Genomic DNA, 22,477 nt, shown 5'->3' on the forward strand with positions numbered 1-22,477 from the left:
GGCGCTAAACCGCTGAGCCACCCAGGGATCTCCTACTCCCAACCACTTACTTATTTTTTGAAATTTAATCCCACTAAACTGGCAAAACATCAAATTAACCATCCTTGTTCTTCACTCAACTTTCGTTCTACTGAGGCTGTTAGATAAATTCACCCAAACTCCTAGATTTGTGCCTCATGGCCTCCCACTCAATTCTACCCTCACTGCCCTTTAGGAATTTATTAAATGTTTCCTTTTGAACCATTTCTCATTATAGAAATGTCTAAACCAGACAAGACATTTCTCTCCTGGTCCAGTGACTGTTTTTTATCTATTACCTGTCTTCTGGCAATAGTAGTTATTGTCTGAGGATGCTTTGATCTTGCTTTTTCAAGTTCATCAGAGGAAAATGACTTACACCCCCAACTGGACACCCTTTTACCCTTTTGTAAACAATGCTATTTCATTCTTTGTGCACACTGTAGCCAAAGAACCCACCATCTGAATACTAGCACTCTTTTGGTCCTAAGTCAGCGTTTAAGTAGAAGAGAGGTCTTCAGTTGCCTGCCTCACTCTGCCTCTGCCTGCAGTTCCTCTTCCTGTCCTCTTCCACGCTTAGTTCTAGCTATCTAACTGACCAGAATTATCAGATCCTCAGGCCTGCTAGCTCCCTTGCATAAGTGAGTGGAGGTGGGAGGTCATTAGGATAAATGAAATCATACTGAACTGCTAAAGTCATACTCCTTCAGGGAGCATTCCCATTTAAATAAGCTTGTCAAAACAGGTTGCTCCTTTATCTTAATTCTAGATTTTCTAGCATGCTGACACTTGAAAGGAGGGACTAGTATGAGGCAGAGGCACCCCTGAGAAAATCCCTTCTGCTAATATAAAGGATTGAAAGTGAGTGAGACAGTATTTTATCTTGTTTAATTAGAGAAGGGGGTCCCTATGAGTGTGTGACAGACAAATTTGTACATTTTGTTGCCCACATATTCTAAGCTTCAAAACACTTGTAAAATCAGATAGAGAAATGAGAAACAAAAGATTTATTACAAAAAAGAAGATTTATTAAATTTCCTTAAAATGTGTCTCTAATTTACTTACTCAGACTGCATGCACAGAAACTCTTCACAAGGGATCCCTGGGTGGCGCAGCGGTTTGGCGCCTGCCTTTGGCCCAGGGCGCGATCCTGGAGACCCGGGATCGAATCCCACGTCGGGCTCCCGGTGCATGGAGCCTGCTTCTCCCTCTGCCTGTGTCTCTGCCTCTCTCTCTCTCTCTGTGACTATCATGAATAAATAAATAAAATCTTAAAAAAAAAAAAAAAGAAACTCTTCACAAGCTGTGTGTAATGACAATATACTAATGATTTGTAATGTTTTATAAAATATTTCCTATTCTTCAGTCATATTAACAGTCTTACAAGTACACAGAAAAGATCCATTGCACCCTCTAATTGATTACATATGAGTGTTATACATTTTTACTTCAACTGTTGCAAAGTATTTCACAAAGTGTTTTATGTAGAACAATAGTCTTACAAAGGTTTCTAAGAAGGGCACCTGGGTGGCTCAGGGGTTGAGCATCTGCCTTTGGCTCAGGTGGTGATTCTGGAGTCCAGGGATCATGTCCTACATCGGGCTCCCTTCAGGGAGCCTGCTTCTCCCTCTGCCTGTGTCTCTGCCTCTCTTTCTCTGTCTTTCATGAATAAGTAAATAAAATCTTGGGGCACCTGAGTGGCTCAGTGGTTGAGCGTCTGCCTTCGGCTCAGAGCATGATCCCAGAATCCAGGATCAAGTCCTACATCAGGCTCCTTGCAAGGAGCCTGCTTCTCCCTCTGCCTATGTCTCTGCCTCTCTCTCCGTGTGTATTTCATGAATAAATAAATAAACTCTTTAAAAATAAATAAATAAAATAAAATAAAATCTTAAAAAAAAGGTGTCTAAAAAAAAGGGAGCCCATGGCTATATAAGTTTAGGAAAAGCTATAAACTATATCCTCCTTGGAAATCTAAATTTTATGTGACCATATAAAAGGCTCTGAGTGGCTCTGCAGTAAAGAAATCTATTTTTGGCAAAATTTTCCCCAAATTGATTAAACTACTAAACTCTTCTTTTCACGTAATGCCCAATAACATTGTGAGCTAGTGTACGCATAGCATATTTTGGGAAACGTTTTAATAGACTCTTGTCAGCTGGGAGGGATATATTCTGTGGCTTTTACAAATCCTCAAATTCATGAATACCATTATATCATATAATTTCTATCATAAAATGCACAAATGTTGCTTATTGAAAAAGCAACTCTCTGGAAGAGTTTGTTGAATTGTTTTTCCTGTTCCTGTGAGGACTACATGATAGATTCTTAATGTCACAAATTCCAACTACCTTTCACAGACTTAGGCTTTAAACTGCATTTACCTCAAACTTTTTTGTTTAAAAACATCACTTTTTAAAACTTCTTTATTTTTTCTTCATTTCTATCAAAAGGATTAGCAGAGGATAATTTTGAGGACAGTTTCTGTTTCTCTCCCTCCCCTGTTCACACACACACACACACACACACCCCACAATTTTTGTGTTTTTAGTTTGTTTTGTATCCTGTGGAGTAACAAAGACTGGAATAAATTGTGGCCCAAGGCACTACATGTATGTAAGCAGAAAAATATATGCAAACAAATACATATATCAGCCTTACCCTTTAAGCCATGTGACCTACCCATTAACCAGGATTTTGGTGTCATATTTGAGATGGGTTTGGATTCAAACAGAAGTGGGTGGATTCTAAGTGACCCTGTGCAAGTTACTTTATCTCTCTGGGATGTGCTGTTCTCATTTGTTAAATGGGATTATAACAACCATTTGAAGAACAATTGGGATAAGGTATATAAATGTCTGGCACCTAGTAAGTTATGATAAGGTAGTAGTAATTATGTAAGGAAGAGGTTCACGGCAGAAATATCACTAAATTCCAAGTCTTTAAAAATTACATGTATGCCCATGTGTATAGAAATCAAGACATGTTTTATTTAATCAATACTTTTTTGCAAGCTAGTTCAGCCACATTGAAGATTTAATAAATATCTACTGGGACACTCTTTTCTAGCCCTAAATAGACAGGATGATATTCTTTGACGCAAAACCAGTCTTATTTTCTGAAGCAAGACTTTTCTGAGTAGCTGCAAATTGAACATTAATTTTATGTCTGTATATATTTATGTATGCATGTATTTATATGTATCTATTTTTTTTTTATTGAGAGAGAGGGAGAGAGTATGAGCTGGAGTGGCAGAGGGAGAAGGAGAGAGAGGATTTTAAGTAGGCTCCACGCTGAGCGCAGGGCCCAATGTGTGGCTCAGTCTCACGACCCTGAAATCATGACCTCAGCTGAAATCAAGCAAGAGTCGAATGCTTAACTGACCAGGTGCCCCTGGAAACTGATTTTACATACATCTCCATGTTTTGTATTTCTTTAGGAACTAACAAACTTTTCCTTTGCAAATATATATATATGCCAACTTTTCTACATACTCCTCTTTAGATCAGCACTCAGTAGTTTTTAAGTAAAAATATGAATAATACATGAAATTACTATCAGTATAAAAGAGCAAGGATGACTGACTCTAAATACAAGTTGTTTTTTTCTTTTCATATCCTCTATTTCACCTCTCAAACACTCTATATGACCTGAAAGAAAGCAAGGTATGAACTAGAGCGTGATAGTAGAAAACCTTCAGGTTTAATCTCCCTTTGTTCCACTTCCCAATCCTATGGCAGTGAAATGAGACAGAATCTGTCTGATGCTGTGTCACAAATGGCAGAAATATGATGCTTAATGCGCTGTCATTTCTTTCCGTCTTACATGCACGTATGCACACGCACACAGAAACACATAGCATAGTAGATGGTGGTTTCTGTTACAGAAATCAAACAAAACACAAACAGTGGCTAGATTATTATGACAACAGAGTCCATGCCACAGTTTCTGAGAATGCTCTGGCAACAATCTTCAGTCCTCAGTATTTGCTCTGCTACCTTATATCATGTTATCAGCTCTGTGGGCCTCACACTGTGTGCCTTGCCCATTTAAAGAAGTTTCACTCATTCTGTGTGCTTCTAAGCATACAGAAATAAGACCAAATCAAATGAATCACATCCTTGGCAAGCCACTTCCCAAACCTTGTTCAGAGAGAACCTAGAAGGTCTTCTCATCCTTTATATTGTGGAAAAACTGGTGAGACTGTGTTTGTCATCTTTTTAAAAATCAATTACCACAGAATTCCTAATTTCAGAGGGGGGCACAGTGGGGGATTTTATGTGTTAACCACTTTACTTTCATGGAGAAAAAACATTCTGATATGAAATAAAAGTTACCTTTCTTAAACAAGATCATTAAGTAAAATCAATTTAACTCTCCAAACAATCCTATAAATCCTAGGTATTATTAACTTCTTTTTAGGAATAATAAAAATTGTAATCAGAAACGTTAAACAATTTGTAACAAACCCACAGTTAATGAACAAGAGAGCATAGGATAAAACACAGTTACTCTGAAATTTTATTCAATTCTTCCCAATTTGGACCTTTCTCCTTTTTTTTTTTTTTTTTTTTTTTTACTGTGTTCATGAGCATTGCTCACAGAATAACGTTTTGAGAACATCTTTGCCTAAGAAATATTTAATGAAGGCAAACAGTGTAACTAAGAATAGAGCTATCGTTGCCAGCCTCTACTAGATCTGCCTGTATATATGAGGAGGCAAAAAAAAAAAAAAATCAGTGAATGCTTTTGAAAGCTGATAGATGTATTTAAAAAGCAAATAATAATCTTTCACAGACATCTCCAAAGAATCTTAATGGAAAATGGGAAGATGTGAGTGTTTTGATCTTAGGTCATACTGAGGATTCTTCTAACATTACCAAAAGATACTTGATAGGTTATTTTACTCATTACGCATCGGTGTTCCTCGAAATTATACAACTTGGGTGAGTTACAAAAAGAATGCGTAACTTGATGGTGATAAACTTAATTTCACAATATTATTGCCTGTTTAGTGTAATGCTTATACACAATCTACTTTCAACCTTTTATTGCCCAAGTCATTCTGTACACCTTAGGAGATATAAACAAACATATGATACACACACCATCCTGGAGAAGCCTACCAGGAAGTTGGTGAGTCAGAACTCACAGCCATAAAGGAATTAGAATGCACTGGAAGACAATATAGAATCAAATGTTATGAAACATCTTGCTCCCATCTAGCCATTATGGTAGTTGTACTTTTTTTTTTCAAAACAAAACAAAAAACTAAAGTCCCATTTAGTCTGTAAAGTCTTTCCTGAACTTTCAAGCCCATAATTTCCTCCCTTGATCACTTTTTATTTGTGTCACATTTAGTCAATTATTGTATACATGTTTGAATTTCAAAATTTATTAATATATAACTGCTTTCCCAAATAAATCATAAGTCTCTTGATCAGGAATCATATAAGATTTCTTTTAGAATTTCAAAGCCAGATGCTTTGTTTTGCACAATGGGTGTACTACTGATTTGTTTTCCTGATTATCATTAAAATCATGACAATTGTTAGTAGAGTGTGAATTCACAGAATGAAGCAACCACAGGGCAACATTTGTATGAGGTTACATTGCAGGCATTCTGGATGCATTGACTATGAGTTCCTTAAGCACAAGGATTATGTGTTTTTTTACATGTGTCTTTTGTTTTTGTCCTAGCACAATATTCAACATAGAAATAGCAATGTTTGATGAAGAAAAGTAGAAAGGGAAGGTGAATTGAAAGGCAAGAGAGATGGTTCGAGATATTGAAGAATAGACTCAGATATAAGAAAAAAGTAGGGAATTCTAGGCCAGAAGGACATTATCAGCAAAGGCAGAGTGGTTGAAACTGGCAGTGTGCGAGTGTGTATATATATGTGAAACTGTGGAAGTTATTCTAACTGGAATAAGAAATTTGCTTTATGATGGTACAGGACATTATGTTGAATAAGAAAGACATTTTTCATGCTATGGAGGTCATAGTGTGCAGTTAGAATGAATAATTCAGAATTGAGACTAGAGGCAATGGAGCCATTACAGGTTCTCAAGATGATGAAAAACATTTTTAGAAAAACTACTTAGAAAAAGCATCATGCAAGGCAGATGAGGAAGGAAACATAAGGAAGGAAAATCAGTTTAAATTTGATTGGGATAATGTAACCATGGAATGATGAACCTGAACAATATAGCCATGTCACCAAAATAGAAAATATTTTTATTGAAAAAAATCAGTAGGGCTTGATGATTAACTGAACATAGGAGTGAAAAAGATAGAGGCATAGTAAATATGCCTAAAATTCTAACTAGTGAGAGAGGTTAACCTTAAAAGTTGTGGTGCTACTCATTTAAATGAAGAAGTACAGAAAACAGCTAGTTTGAGGAAACTGTCTAATTTAATTTTAGACATGATGATTTTATGTAGCATGAGGTAATAAAAAGAATTGTATTAGAGATAAGCAAACCTCGAGTTCTGTTCAGAGCATAGGGAAGGTACTTAAGATGTTAAATTATTATTTTCATTAAGTTACTCACCATCTTTAGGTACTTATGTTTCCTAAGCTACTAAAAGGACACATAAACTCCTGGTAAAATTGTCACATTGTGGGGATAAAACAAGATGGTGGTTGTTAGAATTTTTGGTTATTGTTCAGTCTTACATGAAGTTATAAATTAGAGATCAAAGGCAGAGGTGTGCATTTTTGCCTGATCCGTATAGAAGTGGTGTATCTGCTCCTTGTAGGATCTTAAAGAAGACTAGAGGAAGGTCGCCCATATCCACTTACAGATGATGCAAGATAGCAAAACACAGAGAGCACAGGATCTATTTTCTGAGAAACAAATCCTAGGACTGGCTGAGCTTTCTTCTGCCAACCAAGAACCTCTATTTTCCTTACTATAAAATAAGAATCTGACATCCCCTACTGGATTTAATGGATTTGTTCTATAAGCTTCAATGAACATAAGAACAGGACTCTGAATAGGTAAAAGAGGGAGAAAGTGATGCTGTGTGACAAGGATACACGGCTCTCTGGTTTAGGGCAGATCTGCAAAGAGCTACAACCAAGGAGAAGGAAAGGACCTGATCACAGGGACTTTGATTAAAAGTGGAGAAAACATTCGATAATGATTAAGCATATGGACTCTGGAGTTAGACAGAAGAGTGTTTATCTTCAGATAAAACACAACTCCTCACTGTGTGGTCATGGGAAAATTGCAAAAGTTAGCTAAGCCACAAATTGTAATACGAGCACAACTTTAGCACCTCCTAGAGTTGTGAACCTGATGACACGCAGACTAAGTACTCAGTGAGTGCTACCTAACATTATTAAAAGGAAACAACATTAAATCTACTTTAGTCAGCACAAGGACATCACTCATTTCTAGAAAAAAGAGGGAGAGAGAGAGAGAATGGAGGGAGGAAAAAGGGGACGGAGAGAGAAGACAGCAGCAAAGATAGGTCAAGAAGGAGAAATGGGACAAAAATGAGGGAGAAAAAATTGGAAGAGCTATGGCAAAAGGGAACAGGGAGAGGATTCTTAAAATTAATATTTACAGCCTGAAATTTCCATATCTTTTTTCTTTGTCATTGAAATAGAAGCAGAAGAAACTAAAATATAATTCTGGATGAAACTGGAAACAAATGTTCATGGGAAACTCAATGGAAAGCTTAGCTGGAGAGCGAAAGAGTAAAGAAGGGAAGAGCCTTGATGTCAGACATAGGGAAATGGAATAAAAGAGTGAAATACGACTTTCTGTAATCCTTTCCTGCGTCTTTTTCTTATTTCTATAGCTATATTTAAATGCCTTTTTAAATAATGTGCAATGTCAGCCTTCTTAGTCAAATATGGTTTGGCCTTTATACACTGTTTTAAACAAAGTACGCTTACATAATTAGGAATGCTGCTATAATACAAAGCAAAGATATTGCATTACACCAGGAAACTTAAGTTCTATAAAACGGAGGCTACATTCCAGCAAACTAACAAACCTTTTTTTATAATCCCTATTCATACACAATTCGGAATGATGTAATGCCAGGTTATATATCAACTAAACCATTCTTTTACTGAATCCCTGACCCAAATGCCTGAAGAATCTGTCTGGCGTTGATAGCATATTGAAGAAATGAATTAACTCTGTGGCCTTTTATATGTTACTACAGTTCTTACACAAGGACTGAAAATAATCCAATTTAAGGTGCTCTTCTAATGATTAAGAAATGGGTATTAACAAGGGTTACAAGTTCACTGAGTTAGGACTTAATGCAATTTTCTTGTGGGTTAAGAAATCCTTCATACAGACTGGGACGTAGAGATTTTAGTCATCAAGAGATTTTTGGCAAACCTTTAATGTGGAAGACATGTGCATTCAGGGGCGGCCACAGGGAAAAATTATGTAGTACCCGCAGTTATACTTAATGACCCATCACCTCTCAACCTTGTCTCCCTCCCACATGCCCAGATACACATACCCAGAGACTCATCTATCTCTCCCGACACAGGGCTCTTCCAACCAAGTCCCCACACTCTAGCGTTGGCCTTGACTCTTTCCCATAATACTGTCTTTATCTCAATACCTGCTACCCAGTTATCTTCAAGCCAATATGGCACAACACAAATCAAGCTAAAGTGTTCCTGAACATTCATGTATTGAATTCTTTTCTAGTTAATATATTTGAAATTGAATGGTAAAGGGTTTTCTGGTTGTTTGTTTGTTTGTTTGTTTTTAAGTTCAGCAGTAATGCTGTGGAGAATATAATTTTGCTAGGTCATATATGAAAAATACAGAGAACTCATTTCATAAAAGTCACATGTAGTTGCTTTGATTGTTTTTCCACATTGTGTCAGGCAATAACTCTGCCCAGTCTCTAAAGTTTGTCTTTGCTCTCTACTTAAAGGAGTTATTCCAAAATTATACTGTGCCACATACTTTTTTATGGGGGAGGTATAATGCAAATCTGCCACAAAGTAGCCAGAGAATGATAATATTATAGACACTGTATAGAGTTAGGATTTTAATATTTAGTATTCACAAAGGTTCCCTAGAAGAGTCCCTATAATTAAGATATAGACATACTCAATAAATGACATTTTTACTTCTTAAAACATCTGGGATTCACTTCAAAAATATTCTACTTAATTTCTTAGGGTTAGAAAGACCCTACTTGTTATAAAAGGTTTGCATAAACAGTTAAGAATAAAATAGAAAGCATTAAAAAGAAACTTTAAAAGTGATATTCTAAGTTCTTTTTATAATTAATTTAAATTAATAGAAAAACATAGACATTAAATTAAAACCCCTCACAATCTCATTCCACAGTACAGCTTCATTATTTGATAAATAAACATATATATTTTATAACTGGTTTATAGATCTCTATACATGTATATGTATGCCATGTATTTACACATAGGTGTATACACACATATATATATGTTGCTGAAACCTGCATTTTTTTAGTTTTTTTTTTTCAGTTAACAATACATTGGTAATATTATCCTCTCCATTTTGAGTATTCTGCTATCACCTCCTTTTTTTTGATTGTAGAGTTGTCCAAGCTGTGGTCCTACATAATTTATTTAACTAGTTCCTCATTGCCAGACTTTTATGTAGCAACTTTTGCTAGCTCGGTTGTTTTCTCTCTGGATTTGGTAATGGACATAATTATAAATAAATCTCTCTGTCTATTGCTGATGACCTTTTTAGAGATAAATTCCTAGAGAATGAATTGCTGAGTCTAATGGTATGCCTGATTTTAAAACATCATCACTGGCCCTCTAGAATTTTACCAATTCACAGGTATACCAACAGTTTTTTTAACTCACCCCAGATATAGTCACATCAGGTGTTTTGAAATTTGAGGTAAGTTAGTGAACACTTTGTTTGCAAGGAGATTTTCTTGCAAAGGAGTTGTAACAACCCGCATACAAGCAATCAAGACTCACCTTTTCAGGATCCCACTACCCTGTAAATCATCTCTAGCACAAAACCAAAATGGACTGAGAAAGTGAGAATGAAAGTAAGAAGTGTTTCTGCTCCAAATTTCTACACAGCTATCAAATGATTGGTTCCTGTTGTAGCAGAGTGACCACACCTGTTTGGGGATGCTATAGCATCTCAGACACCTATGACTACATCTCTTCAACCGACCCCTCGGAGCCATCATTGACTCACAATCTCAAGACAAATATGAAGAGTTTTTGATAGAACGTGATGGAATTTAAGTCAACTTAGCAATGTTCTAAAATACACATTGAATATTTGAACTACCACAGCCAAAGTTTATCATGGAACTGCTGGTCAGCTACCTCAAAATCAGCTCTTACACGTGGTTGGGTACAGGAAAATCACAAAAAGAGAGAAGAGGTTGAGCAATGGCATTCTCAGCTTAGCTGCCTTTTATCTTCTGGAATGGCAGGACAACTTAGGCTTTTTTCCCTTATGAAATTGCCATGCCCTTGGCACTGGCAAGGAGCAGTCTCACTGACCAAAAGGTCATAAACCCTTCTACCCAACCCTGATTATTGCACAAGCTTTCATATAGCACCCTTTCATGATTGCTTTGCTCCTCCATTGCCAGTGTTTTTTAGGACCATCACCTTGTGAACTAAATAATTAATTTCTACTTCTTTTCAGATCTGGGGTCCACCAAGGGCCAGATTCAGTCTCAAATATTGTCCCCATGCTGGAAGGGAGTGATAATATGAAATAAAAAGCAGAGAATGAGACTAGCCATCTAGAAATCCTAATGTCCCTTAATGATTGAATATAAGTGAATCACGAATGCATTTCTTTTCTTTTTTTTTTTATCTCTATTTTAGTTTTTATCACTCCCTCACTTGTAATTGAATTTCCCAATAATGTTAGAAGCAGTAACTCAGTGTGGGCTTACCAAAAATATATGTTCTGCAGTGAAAGCCCTAGCAGCCCATTTGTAGGTATGAAAACAACAAAACTTTGGGGATAAAATATAACCATATATATGTATACATATAAAACCATATGTGTGTGTGTGTGTGTATTATAATGATGTATATAACTACAACTGGCAAATCTCACCTTCCCCGCTTGACACTGATGCCAGTGTAGAATTGGGGAAGCAGCTTCACCCCTTGGAGCTTCAAATTAATCTTATGAAAGTAGGATTGGTAGCATTTGTGTCTGGAAGATCCAATGACATAAACCATGTAAAGAGTCCATCATAACGTTTAATACATCACAGCTTCTCTTATAGCCAGTATTTTCAGAGTTTCTCTCACTTTATTTTATCATTGTGATTGGTGCTATTTTGATTTAAAGTATTTTTCTGTTTCTAAAGGTTCTTGCTGATTCCTCAAATGGTTATAATAACCAGTAACTATCTGCCTTAATATTTTGAGGACATCATTATAGTATTTATCTTTTATATAAGATGCACATACTCAATCTGTCTCATTATGGTCACAAAAGTACTCTCATTGAATCCCACCTACTTCTGAAAGAAAATCACATCCTCGGTCTCACTCTTTCATTCTCTCCAATGCAGCAACACTAGTTAATAGCTTAAGAAGGCTAACTTTCAACTGTCCAGTAATCCTCTTAAGCTGTAAGACTAAGGTTTGCAATTCTAACATGGGAAGTTTTTGAGTTTTAATGCCCAAATAATGCGAAGTCATGTGTGCCTTTATATAGAATCTTTGTGATCTTTTTTTAAAGTTAAAAAAACACGTAAAAACTTTCATCCCTCATTTTCTCCCTCCCAAGACTTCTGAAAGCCAGTGTGACCTTTCCTTCTATACCTGTAACACCAAGAATAAGGAGAAGCCAGAAGCCTAAAATATGGACAGGAAATGAGCTATTCATAAAACATCACCAGAAACGGGAATTGATCCCAAAGGTGGGAATTCTACAGCATGTGAGATATATATATATATGTGTATATATACACATATATATATATATCTCAAAACCCTTGTGGAAACTCATAGTTCTCGCTATCCTTCTTAGATACAGTCTTCTCTGTGAGTCTTCAACATTGCTTTTCTCTACCCTCACTGGGGTTCTAGTTCAATATGTTTGGCTTCCATGCTGTTAAAAAATCAATGCTTCAAATAAGATCTGTCAAGACATGTTCAAAGCAAATTCATAAGATTGCCTTTAAACCAAGACATAGAAATAGCATATTTCTTTGGGTTTTTCATGTTTATCTTAGTTTTTTATACTATAATATTATTAGAGCCTACCTCAAATTCAATTTTAGAAACCATCAAGATATTTGGTGAAAGATATCAAAGGTCGATTATATGATTTATGTCCATGACTATGCCACTGGATTGCAGGATAAGGCTGTTTCTGTGATCAAAGTTTTCCAGCCTATAAAACCATACTTAAAAAAAAAACCTAACAGCTATTAATATCTAACTTACAGGTGATTAATAATAAAAGAGTAAATTAGACTGTCAGTTTTAATGCATATTGCCTGATTGAGACAGTCTGTTGTCTATTTCTTCCCTGTGGCTTTACGCCTTCAGGGCTGCCTCTATAGCACTGCCAAATATAAAAAGGATAGCAACTAAAAAGAATGTGCCAGTTCTTTCTTTTTATTCACAACCTCATGTCTGAGGTGAACCTCCACGACCAAACACCACAACATTATGAGTTGAATTGTGTCTCCATCCAAAAAGATATGTTGAAATCCTAACTCTATGCTACCTTAGAAGGTGACTTCACTTGGGACTGGGGCTCTTGTAGTTTTAATTGCTAAGTTAAGATATATTGGAGTAGGGAGGGCCCTTAACCCAATATGACCTGTGCCCTTAGGAGGAGAGAAAAATTGGGGCTCAGACACAGAGGGAAGACAGCCTTGTGAGGATGCAGGCAGAGGTTGGAACTATGCTGCCACAAACAAAGGAATACTTGGGAAGCAAAAGCCACAAGGGGTGAGGCTGGATCCTTCCCTAAGGCTTTAGAGAAAACATGGCCCTGTCAACATCTTGATATTGGACTTCTCATCTCCAGAACTGCATTTCTGTTTTTTGTTGTTGTTGTTGTTGTTGTTGTTGTTTGTTTTTTTCATTTCTCTTGTTTTAAGTCACACTTTAGATTTGTGGTATCTTGCTATGGCAGCCCCCAGGAAAGGACCAGACACAGTTTTATGAGTTCCCTAATTTTCCTGCTTCTGACTTTGGGACCCATTTTCCCAAGTATCACTTTGCTCAACCTTTTGACCTTAAACTACACTGCTTTTTCTGACTTTGAAGTTTTTATTTCTTTGCTTTAAAAAAATATATATTTATTTATTTGTCGGAGAGTCTGAGAGTGAGAGCGAGAGAGCACAAGCAGGGGGAGCAGCAGGCAGAGGGAGAAGCAGGCTCTCCGCTGAGCAGAGAACCTTATGTAGGGCTCCATCCCAGGACCCTGGGCTCCTGACCTGAGCCAAAGGCAGATGCCTAACCAACTGAGCCACCCAGGTGCCCCTTTTATTTCCTTTCTTAACTATAATTAATGATCATCTTGCAATATTTTATGAACCAGACATGCAATAGAAGTATCCCATATAAGTTTTCAGGAGCAAATTGTTAAATTTTTAGGTATTTTGCAACTTGATTGCTAGACACATCCATGATTTCAAAAATTACACTGTATAAGCTTTAAATTAGGCAACTTATGCTAAAACGAAGGTAATAAATAATCAAAATGCATCCCTTCCTAATTATTTGACTACATTTTACTACAATCTATGCTCTTGAGGCTACCCATGTCTAATGTATCTGTATGGTGTAAATACTATTAGAGCACTGTGCCAGTGCCCATCCTTTACCAACTCATACTGGAAGCTTGAAATCTGTCATAGTGAGAATATTTACACCATTAAGACTGTCAAAAGCTACAAATCAGTTATTTTTATATTTTCAGAGAACTAGTTGTAAATGTTTATCAGCACACCACTGAAATATCCTGTCACTCCATTCTATAGGCCAGACTGGAACGGCTACAGAAGAACCAACCAAGGTTAGCTTCTCCAAAGAGATTTGATGGACTTTTCTGGGCCCTGCTCTGCACCTTTCATTAGGAATTCAGAAAAGCAAGGAAAGCAAGTAAAATCAAATAAAGGACTCTATTACAAATAATGAAGACAGAGAGATTTGACAGGGATTGTGAAGAGGGGATAAAGCAGACTTAGATGCTGGTGACCTACTTTTAGTATTGTCTACTAAATCTCTCAGGGAAGTGTTTAGCTGTGATTATAAATATTAATTAGATTCCAATCAGAGTACTATTTAAAGGATCTGTGCTCCTTAGGGAGAGACATTTCAGATAGATAGGTAGATAGATAATAGATAGATAGATAGATAGATAGATAGATAGATAGATAGATAGATAGATAGATAGATGATAGGGCGATATACATGGCATACACATGTATAAGTTGCTCAAGTTGGTAACAAACTAGATGGCTTTACTTAGTAAAACAGACCCAACCCAGTTACAAAATTACATTTGAATTTAATGACTATAAACAGGCAGGGTAAAGTTTCACAGCTTTAGCAGATCTATAACTCCATTGTGTATGGATAAGATCAACATTCTTTAGTTTTGCTATGACATCTTCCTTGTTAAACAGTTCATCAGCTGAACAAAAAGATTTATAGGAACAGCAGCTCTACACACTTAAACACAAATTCAAAGAATCCGATACCATGAAATAGGTACTTCCTAAAAATCTTAAGCATAATTTGAGGCTGTTGGCTGCTTGCTATTATTCCGCAATGTGGGAAGTGAAGTCTCGGGTTAGAGACTCTGCCCTCGTGCTTGAACTCTCTGCCAGCAGTTGGGAATGCTGCAAACTTTCCATCAGTGCCAGAGAGAAGGTGGAAGGCCTTTCTTCTTTTAGCCACAATGCCAGCAGCAGATTAAGGAGTGGCATTACTCACACCATGCAGAGTCTTGCTGAGTCTACTTTTGCTGAAAGTACTATGTCTCATACCAGGAAGCGTTCTAAGTGTGGAATGTGTGAAGTGCATCACATCACTCTGTTTCTGCGACTGTGGCTTTCTTTTCAAACCTGTCATCTGAGTCCAACAATGTTCCCATTTAATTAGCCACTACATTTCTTTTTGTTTTGCTTTGCTTTGTTTTGTAATGATAAATAAGAGGTTCTCTTTCATTTTCTGTGAACACAATCCAACTGAGAAGGAAAATCAGTCTCTTATTCTCCATAGTTTAACACTCATTCTTAGATTTCTTAGGCATTCTAAATAGAAAAATCCAATTCACACTTGAGGCAGTCAGAAAAGGAAGCATATAATAAAGTAGTTTGGATCTAAAAAGTAATGGGACAAATAAATAACAGAAGAGCTATTTTTATAATTTTACTTTTCAGTAGATTAGGCTTGGGGAAACATGTATTTGGAAATGGACAAGAAGGTCAGGAGCAGGGAGGGAATGCTGTTAAGAGAGCTAGGGAGATACAAAAAGGTTATCCAGAAGAGATTTTTCCCTATTTCTCACTGTTCTTTCTCTTTCATTTTATGATGACCTCACTGTCACCCCAGACCCCCATGTTAGACCCACTACTGAAAAATTCTTGACAGCTAATTCCGCAAATTAAGATGTGTAATTAACATACAAGGCTAACTGACAAGGTTAGCAAGTGGTTAGATCTCTCACACTTCTTTTTTTTTTTTTTTTAATGATAGGAGAAATATCCTCAAGACCCAATGATTAAAAAATAAAGACCCTCTTTTTTAACATTTTGGGTAAGGAATGTCTCAGACCAGATCACATAAAGCAGTAATGACAGAGTTAACATAATCTATAAGAAGCCTAATAACAGTTCTGTGATTCTGTTTTGAAAATTAGCACTTTGGCATAAAAAATGTCTCCATTTTTTAAAAGAGTTTCTTTATTTATTTGAGAGAGAGAGAGAGAGCATGAGCAGGTGGGGCAGGGGTGGGCAGAGGGAGAGGCAGAGGCAGGCTCCCAGTGCAGGGCTGGATCCCAGGGCCCTGAGATCATAACCTGAGCTGAAAGCGAAAGCTTAACCAACTGAGCCACCAAGGCGCCCCAAAATGTCTCTACTTTAAACTAAAATGTCATAAGCCATTAACTGGGAAATTTTGAAAGGCTCGACATAACAGCTTTTCTTAAATGTTTGCATTTGTTTTACATTGCACTGGCACAAAATATTGCTTTATATACAAGCTTTCTTAATGAGACCAGATTTATTTTGTAACAAGAATAAAAAATGAGGGTGACTACAGAGAGAAATTTCATGCTTTATAAACCATAGGGAATAATTACGTTTCATAAATGATAAAAAAAAAAAAACCTACAGCATACCTTTGTGAGTTATCAGAGAATCTGGTACTATTCTTTGTCTTTGAGGGTTTTTTTATCTATCTGTAAACTGGAATCTGCTGTCTTTCATATTTTGTCAGTCCTTACCAAAGTTTCAATTCTTCCAGGATCTGTTTCTAACTCTCTAAATTAATGTTTTCAATTTCTCTCCCACCCTTCTGCCTTAGAGCTACAGAGAAAAGCTGACCATCCAGATCCTTAAGAACATTCTAGGTTATCTTGAATCTAAAGAAGCCCAGTAAGCTGATGCTGGATGCATTCAGGCCTTATTTTTATTTTCCGAGGAGTTTTCTCTGTAGGCATTCAAAGTGAAAAAAAATTTCCTAATTTTGAGTTATCAATTTCAGTATCAAATACTTAATTTTACTGTCTGTGACTCATAGCAAAGGAGGTATTCCCTTTTTGGACAGTTCTATTGATAATTTGACAATACACTTTTTTATTGACCAAGTGCAAACTAGCTATTGTGTTTGTGAGCTCCTCTTCTCAACCAGCCAGCCCTATGCTGAACTTTTTAAGGGTTTGAAACACACACACACACACACACACACACACACACAAACTGCTTTTTTAAGATTTTATTTATTTATTCATGAGAGATACAGAGAGAGAAAGAGAGAAGCAGAGACACAGGCAGAGGGAGAAGCAGGCTCCGTGCAGGGAGCCTGACCTGGGAGTCCATCCTGGTTCTCCAGGATCAGGCCCTGGGCTGAAGGCGGGGCTAAACCGCTGAGCCACACAGGCTGCCCCACAAACTGCTCTGGATTGAAATGCAAGCCTTCCATGATTATCTGTCACAGTGCAATTCTTACCCAATGCAGGTGTGGTTTTCCAAATTTAGGACAAAGCATGTTGTTTTATCAGTGAGTTGAGATTTAGCATTGTTCTCCTTTGATTCTATAAATGGTTATTCCAACTTTAAAATGGGCCACTTCATTTATAACTATTTTCTTCATTGATTTCTAAGACTGAGAAATAACAGAAATTTCTGGCATGCTGAAAAGGGAACTTTAGCAATTTTCTCCCTGACATGAAATATTTCATTCTGATGGCCCATGCATGTTCCCTATCCTTATAATTCCTAGATGAGGCTATATGGAGAACACACTCTGAAATGTATCTATGGGCTGAGTATAAAACCTGAGTGACGTTTGGGAATGGAGCCCATGAAGGACCAAGAACACAAATACTTATTTGTCCTGAAAATAGAGGATCTTATATTTTTCAAATATTCCAATGGAATCCCCAAATTAGAGTTTACTAAATTGAAAACAGTATCCTCTACTTGAAGATTATTAACGCAAACTCACCATTGAGTCAGACCTATAATCTCTGTAGCTCATTGTAACTTACTTGGTAGAAGTATCTCATAAAATTGTATGCTTTGAGTCTCTTCAAATTGTTGGGAAAAAATAGATAAAGTACCAAAGACAACTTTTTCGCTAGATCTGGCCAATACTTTTTGTCTCTGTAATTAAAAGTGTCTCAGCAACTTCTCCCTTTTAAAAATCCATCCCTGGGCAGCCCGGGTGGCTCAGCGGTTTAGTGCCGCCTTCAGCCCAGGGCATGATCCTGGAGACCTGGGATCGAGTCCCACGTCAGGCCCCCTGCATGGAGCTTGCTTCTGCCTCTGCCTCTCTCTCTCCTCTCTGTGTATTCTCATGAATAAATAAGTAAAATCTTTTAAAAAAAAATCCATCCCTACCTCCGTAGCCATATAAATTATTCCGGCTGCATAATTCTTCACGTCTTGCAGTGAAATACTGTAATATTGGGGAAGATAATTCATTTTGGCTGTACATTCTTATTGAACTTTTGGTGAAACTTTCACTTTTTACTAGTGTAGAAAGTGGGAGAGGCTTCTAGAAGCCAGACTTGTGCTCTATAGGAAGACAGGGGGTGAGGAATGCCACTACATTTAAAGTCAATCTTCTTTCTCCAACTTTTGTAAACTGTTTTGAAGGCTGCGGCTACCAGGCAATTTCACCAGGAAAACTGAAAATCTAACACCGGTCTTAGGTACTCCCAAGTACAGCAGCTCACTGAAACTGCGGCTGGCAACGGGGTGAGAAAATTTCTGTTGCTCTTCTTTCCTGTGATATACGGTACAAGGGTTGGCCCCGGTTTGGTCCACCTGCCAGCGGAGTTTAAAGTTTCCAGGGCTGGGAGGAACACAATGACTTGGATCAAACTGCCTAAATGAGAAGAAGGGCATTTCTGCTACAACAAGGAAGCCCTTAAACTCCTGCTAAGCTAACCGTCTCTTTCATGCGTCCATGCACACGACCGACCTCCTCTATCACTGACCAGGGATTATTTCTGACAATCCAGGATATTCCGAAAGCTTGGAGACATATGGCTGGAAAATGAAACGACCCTGGAGTGTGGCCACATCATTACTTTGTGTCGCGTGGTACCAGATGGGCAATCATGAATGATGCCGAGATGTGAACGGACAGTTTTATAAAGCGAATTTCCACCCCCCACCCCCCCAAAAAGCCCAAACAGACTTCGTTCCCCTCTCTTTTCTTTTGGTTTATAATGCTTGGATTTTTCTCCTCCCTGCAATATCAATGAACTCAACTCGGCAGTGGGGTGGCCAAAGAGGACGAGGCTGAAGCGATCTCTGAAACCCTAGTAAGTGTCGGAGGAGCCACAGCACCCGCGCGACCGCGGCTGCGACCCGCCGGGTCCGGTGCGGGTCTCGGGGTTGACAGCGGCGCGGCGCAGCGCAGGCGGTTACGGGGCGGCCGGGGCGCTCCCTCCGCCGAGGACAGAGCCCCAGGCGCCGGGAGGGGTTCGCTCATTTCGCCGCAGACTTCGAGGCCGCTGCTGCCTCCCGTGCGCTGCGTTTCATTACCATCATCCTCGTTCTTGAAAAGTCATGGAAGACGGCCCGCTGCCAGACCTCAGAGACATCGAGCTGAAGCTGGGGCGCAAAGTACCCGAGAGCCTAGTGCGCTCGCTCCGCGGGGAGGAGCCGGCTCCCCTGGAAGGGGACAGGGACCCCTGCGGGGGGAGCGGCGGCGGCGGCGGCGGCGGCGGCTGCAGCAGCAGCAGCAGCAGCAGCAGCAGCTGCAGCTTCCCCCCCTCCCTGCCGTCCTCCTCCTCGTCCTCTCCAACCTCCGGCTCCCCACGTCGCAGCCCCTGCAGCGCCCTGGAGAGGCTGGAAACCAAGCTGCACTTCCTCAGGCAGGAGATGGTGAGTGCGGTGCGCCAGCTGCGGGGAGGAGGGCCGGGCCCCCGCCGGGGGACGGAGCGCGGCGGAGGCTGCAGGGCTGAGCGCGGGGCGCGGGGGGCGCGCGTCGGGGCGGGGGGCGGGGGGGCTCGTTCACCCCGGACGTTGCTCGCTCACGGTGTGCCGGGACGGCAGAGCCTGTTTTGCTCGGCGTACTCTACGATCGCGCCGACTCTGTGCTTCGGGCTCCGACCATTGAGCTGCAGGTCCGCAGCCGCCGGAGCCCCCTGGCCGCCGAGGGTTTGCGGTCACTAAGGCCCTCTGGGGCCTGCTGTGTGCCCTTCACTCTTTCGGTTCGAAAGGTGGCTCGGCCCTTGGCGCTTCAGCAAAAACACTTCCCGGTTTGCCCAGAGGTGGCGAGGCAGGGTCCCTCCCTGCCAGCGATCCTTCCCAGCTCGCTCGGCCACCACTGCCCCCACCCCCGCGCCCCCCCTCTTGGTGCAGCGGGCGCAGCGGGCGCAGCTGTTCCAAGGCCACTGGTAAGCTGCCTCTCCACAGCTGGCTCTGAAAACAATGGCCCGCTCGTCCTTGATGTCCTGGGGAATAGCTGGCTGGACTGTTTTGATCCTAGCAAGCAGGTGATCCCCAGGCCCAGGAATTTGCTAATGACCACTTCCGACCCTTCCCCCCTCAGTCCTCGATCTGCAGTTGTTTTCGGTGCCGCTTGTAAACATTACCTTATGAGTAGGACAATGAGACTAGTACTGGGTCGGAGAATCCTTTTGTTATTCCGGATGTACTTAAACGGAAAAACTTATTTACTGGCCAAGAGTTCTGGGGCAAGTCCCTTGGCCTCTGTGAGCCTCGGTTTATTTGTACAATGAACTGGATGGAGGAAATAATTCCTTCCCAAATCCTTTGAAGAAAATAACCACCAAGCAACAGCATTTCCTCCCAGCCTGGAGTGGAGCAAAGTTGCAACAGGGGTCTCAGTCACCCCAGAGGATGGTGAGGCTTTTCTACATGAAAGGATCCTCCTGTCTGCTAGGGCCTTGCATTAAAAGTAAGTAACCCTGGGTGTTTTCCTTAGTTTCTCTTTCTCTGCATTTGGAACACTCTGGAGGTAATGAATTCCACAGCATAGAGTAATCTTGGCAAATATATAAGTGTACAAAGCCAGGCTTCAGAGATCATGTCCTGTGTTCAGAATTTTCACTGTGTAGCCTACATACAGGTCCCAGGATGTCACTCTAAAAACCCATCTCAAGACCTTTAACGTTGGTCTCCTGGGGGACTTTAGTTTTTTATGTCTCAGGTAGCTGTTTTCTTCCTATTTGGAATGGTTAACTGTTGAAAGCAAATCATACACACATACACCTTTGCCTGTATAAGTCTATAGGTGTGCATGCACATGTGCATTTGTGTGTATATATTCATACACCAGGTGCAATGCAAATTATTTTGTTACATATTCATGTTTCCCTGTCTAAATCCACACAGGTTCTGTATCTTAGTTATTCAAAAAGTCCTTATTAAGCATTTACTATGGGGGCTGAAAATACAAAATGAAAAAGTCAAGGAGGTTGTCTGTTTAGGGCTCTCAAATCTCTTGCACTCATTTGCCACTTATTATTTGTAGTAAATAAAACCAAGTGTGTTGAAGAACTCCATACAGGGAAAAATCCGGTTATTTTCAACTAAGGACAGTTTCTAGACTTACTCTGTTTTTCGTGATGAAAATATCATAGACACATAAAACTCTGTCTCTCCAAGCCAGAGCTTGCTGTGTGTGTTTAGCGTATATTAATAAATGCATTTTTAAAAAGCAGATAGAAACCACCACAATAACAGCAGCAAATTGCTAAATTGACCGTTTTGTTATATCTTCTATGTGAAGCATCAGTAGCTGCAGGAGAATTTATGCCAAACAGATGTTTTGTGCTCAACTTTGGGCTCCACTGAAGGTCTCCATTGGAAAAATAAGAGCATTAGCCATGGGACTTTAGAGAAGAGATTGAGACAGGTACATTCCTCTGCCAGTGAGACTGGTTTACCCCATTTTACACGACTCTTTTGGGTGCTAAAAACCCCAGCTTCAGCATAACTGGGAAGCAACAGATTTGTTTTTATGTAGACTTGGCAGTTTTGTTATAAACACTGAACAGATGCAGTTCTGCCATTCTTCCTGTCTCCTGTCTCCTCCTCGCATCCCCATGTAGAGAAGTTAGAGAACCAGAGTGGAATATGACCTCTTAAGTGTGATTTTTACGCTCTTTTCTGCCGTATACTATGGGCACTGAATTAACCTTCTTGGTATGATGCGTGACCCCACATTTCACGTTTATTACTTCTAGTTGTCCACAGATTGTTCTGGATTGTCCGGAATTACCAGGCTTGGCCTGCCCTCAGAACTCTTTTCTGAGAAACACCTGAGCCAGGCACAAACCTTTCTAGAGACTTTCAGGAATTAAGTCTCCCTTCTTTTCCTATTAGATGGATGTGTATACCATCGACACAATATTGCATAGACTTGCAGGGAGGCAGTCTTACACAAAGTTCCTTATATACACATGACTTCATCATTGTCTCTCATCAACTTTTATGCCTTCATGGAGAATTTCCTTCACCCTTATTTGTGATGTTACAACCGATGCTCTTAGGGGTCTGAGAGATGCAATTGTAAAAAAAGGCAACTTGAAAGAGATTGAAGAGGGGAGAGAAACTATTTCTGTAGCCAGACTTCTTAATGGTGCAACCCTTGTTAACAACATAAATAGCACCATATATGATAAAGCTTGTGGGAAGGAATATATTAGAAAAGAAAATTTGCAGGCATGCATTTGGTACAAGAGGCCCACTTAAGGTAATGATCAGGATGTTTGGGGGAGGAGACAGATTTTCCCAGTATGTAAGCATTTTTAT

The 22,477-nt window shown here is 39.4% G+C and overlaps 1 protein-coding gene and 1 long non-coding RNA gene across 3 annotated transcripts in view; one reads left to right on the plus strand and one right to left on the minus strand.

The window, feature by feature from the left end:
* The window catches only part of LOC144321645 (uncharacterized), a 123,429-nt gene that overhangs the window by 19,496 nt on the left and 81,456 nt on the right, over nt 1-22,477 (minus strand). The gene's annotated exons all lie outside the window — the stretch shown is intronic.
* LURAP1L (leucine rich adaptor protein 1 like) overlaps nt 18,517-22,477 on the plus strand; it is a 48,567-nt gene continuing 44,606 nt past the window's right edge. Inside the window, exon 1 of the mRNA XM_077911969.1 lies at nt 18,517-19,579. Within this exon, the coding sequence (XP_077768095.1) occupies nt 19,262-19,579 (318 nt within the window). The 5' untranslated portion in view covers nt 18,517-19,261. The remainder of the gene's footprint in view (nt 19,580-22,477) is intronic.

This window comes from Canis aureus, chromosome 10 (genome assembly GCF_053574225.1).
Source record: "Canis aureus isolate CA01 chromosome 10, VMU_Caureus_v.1.0, whole genome shotgun sequence".
In the NCBI taxonomy this organism is placed as follows: domain Eukaryota; kingdom Metazoa; phylum Chordata; class Mammalia; order Carnivora; family Canidae; genus Canis; species Canis aureus.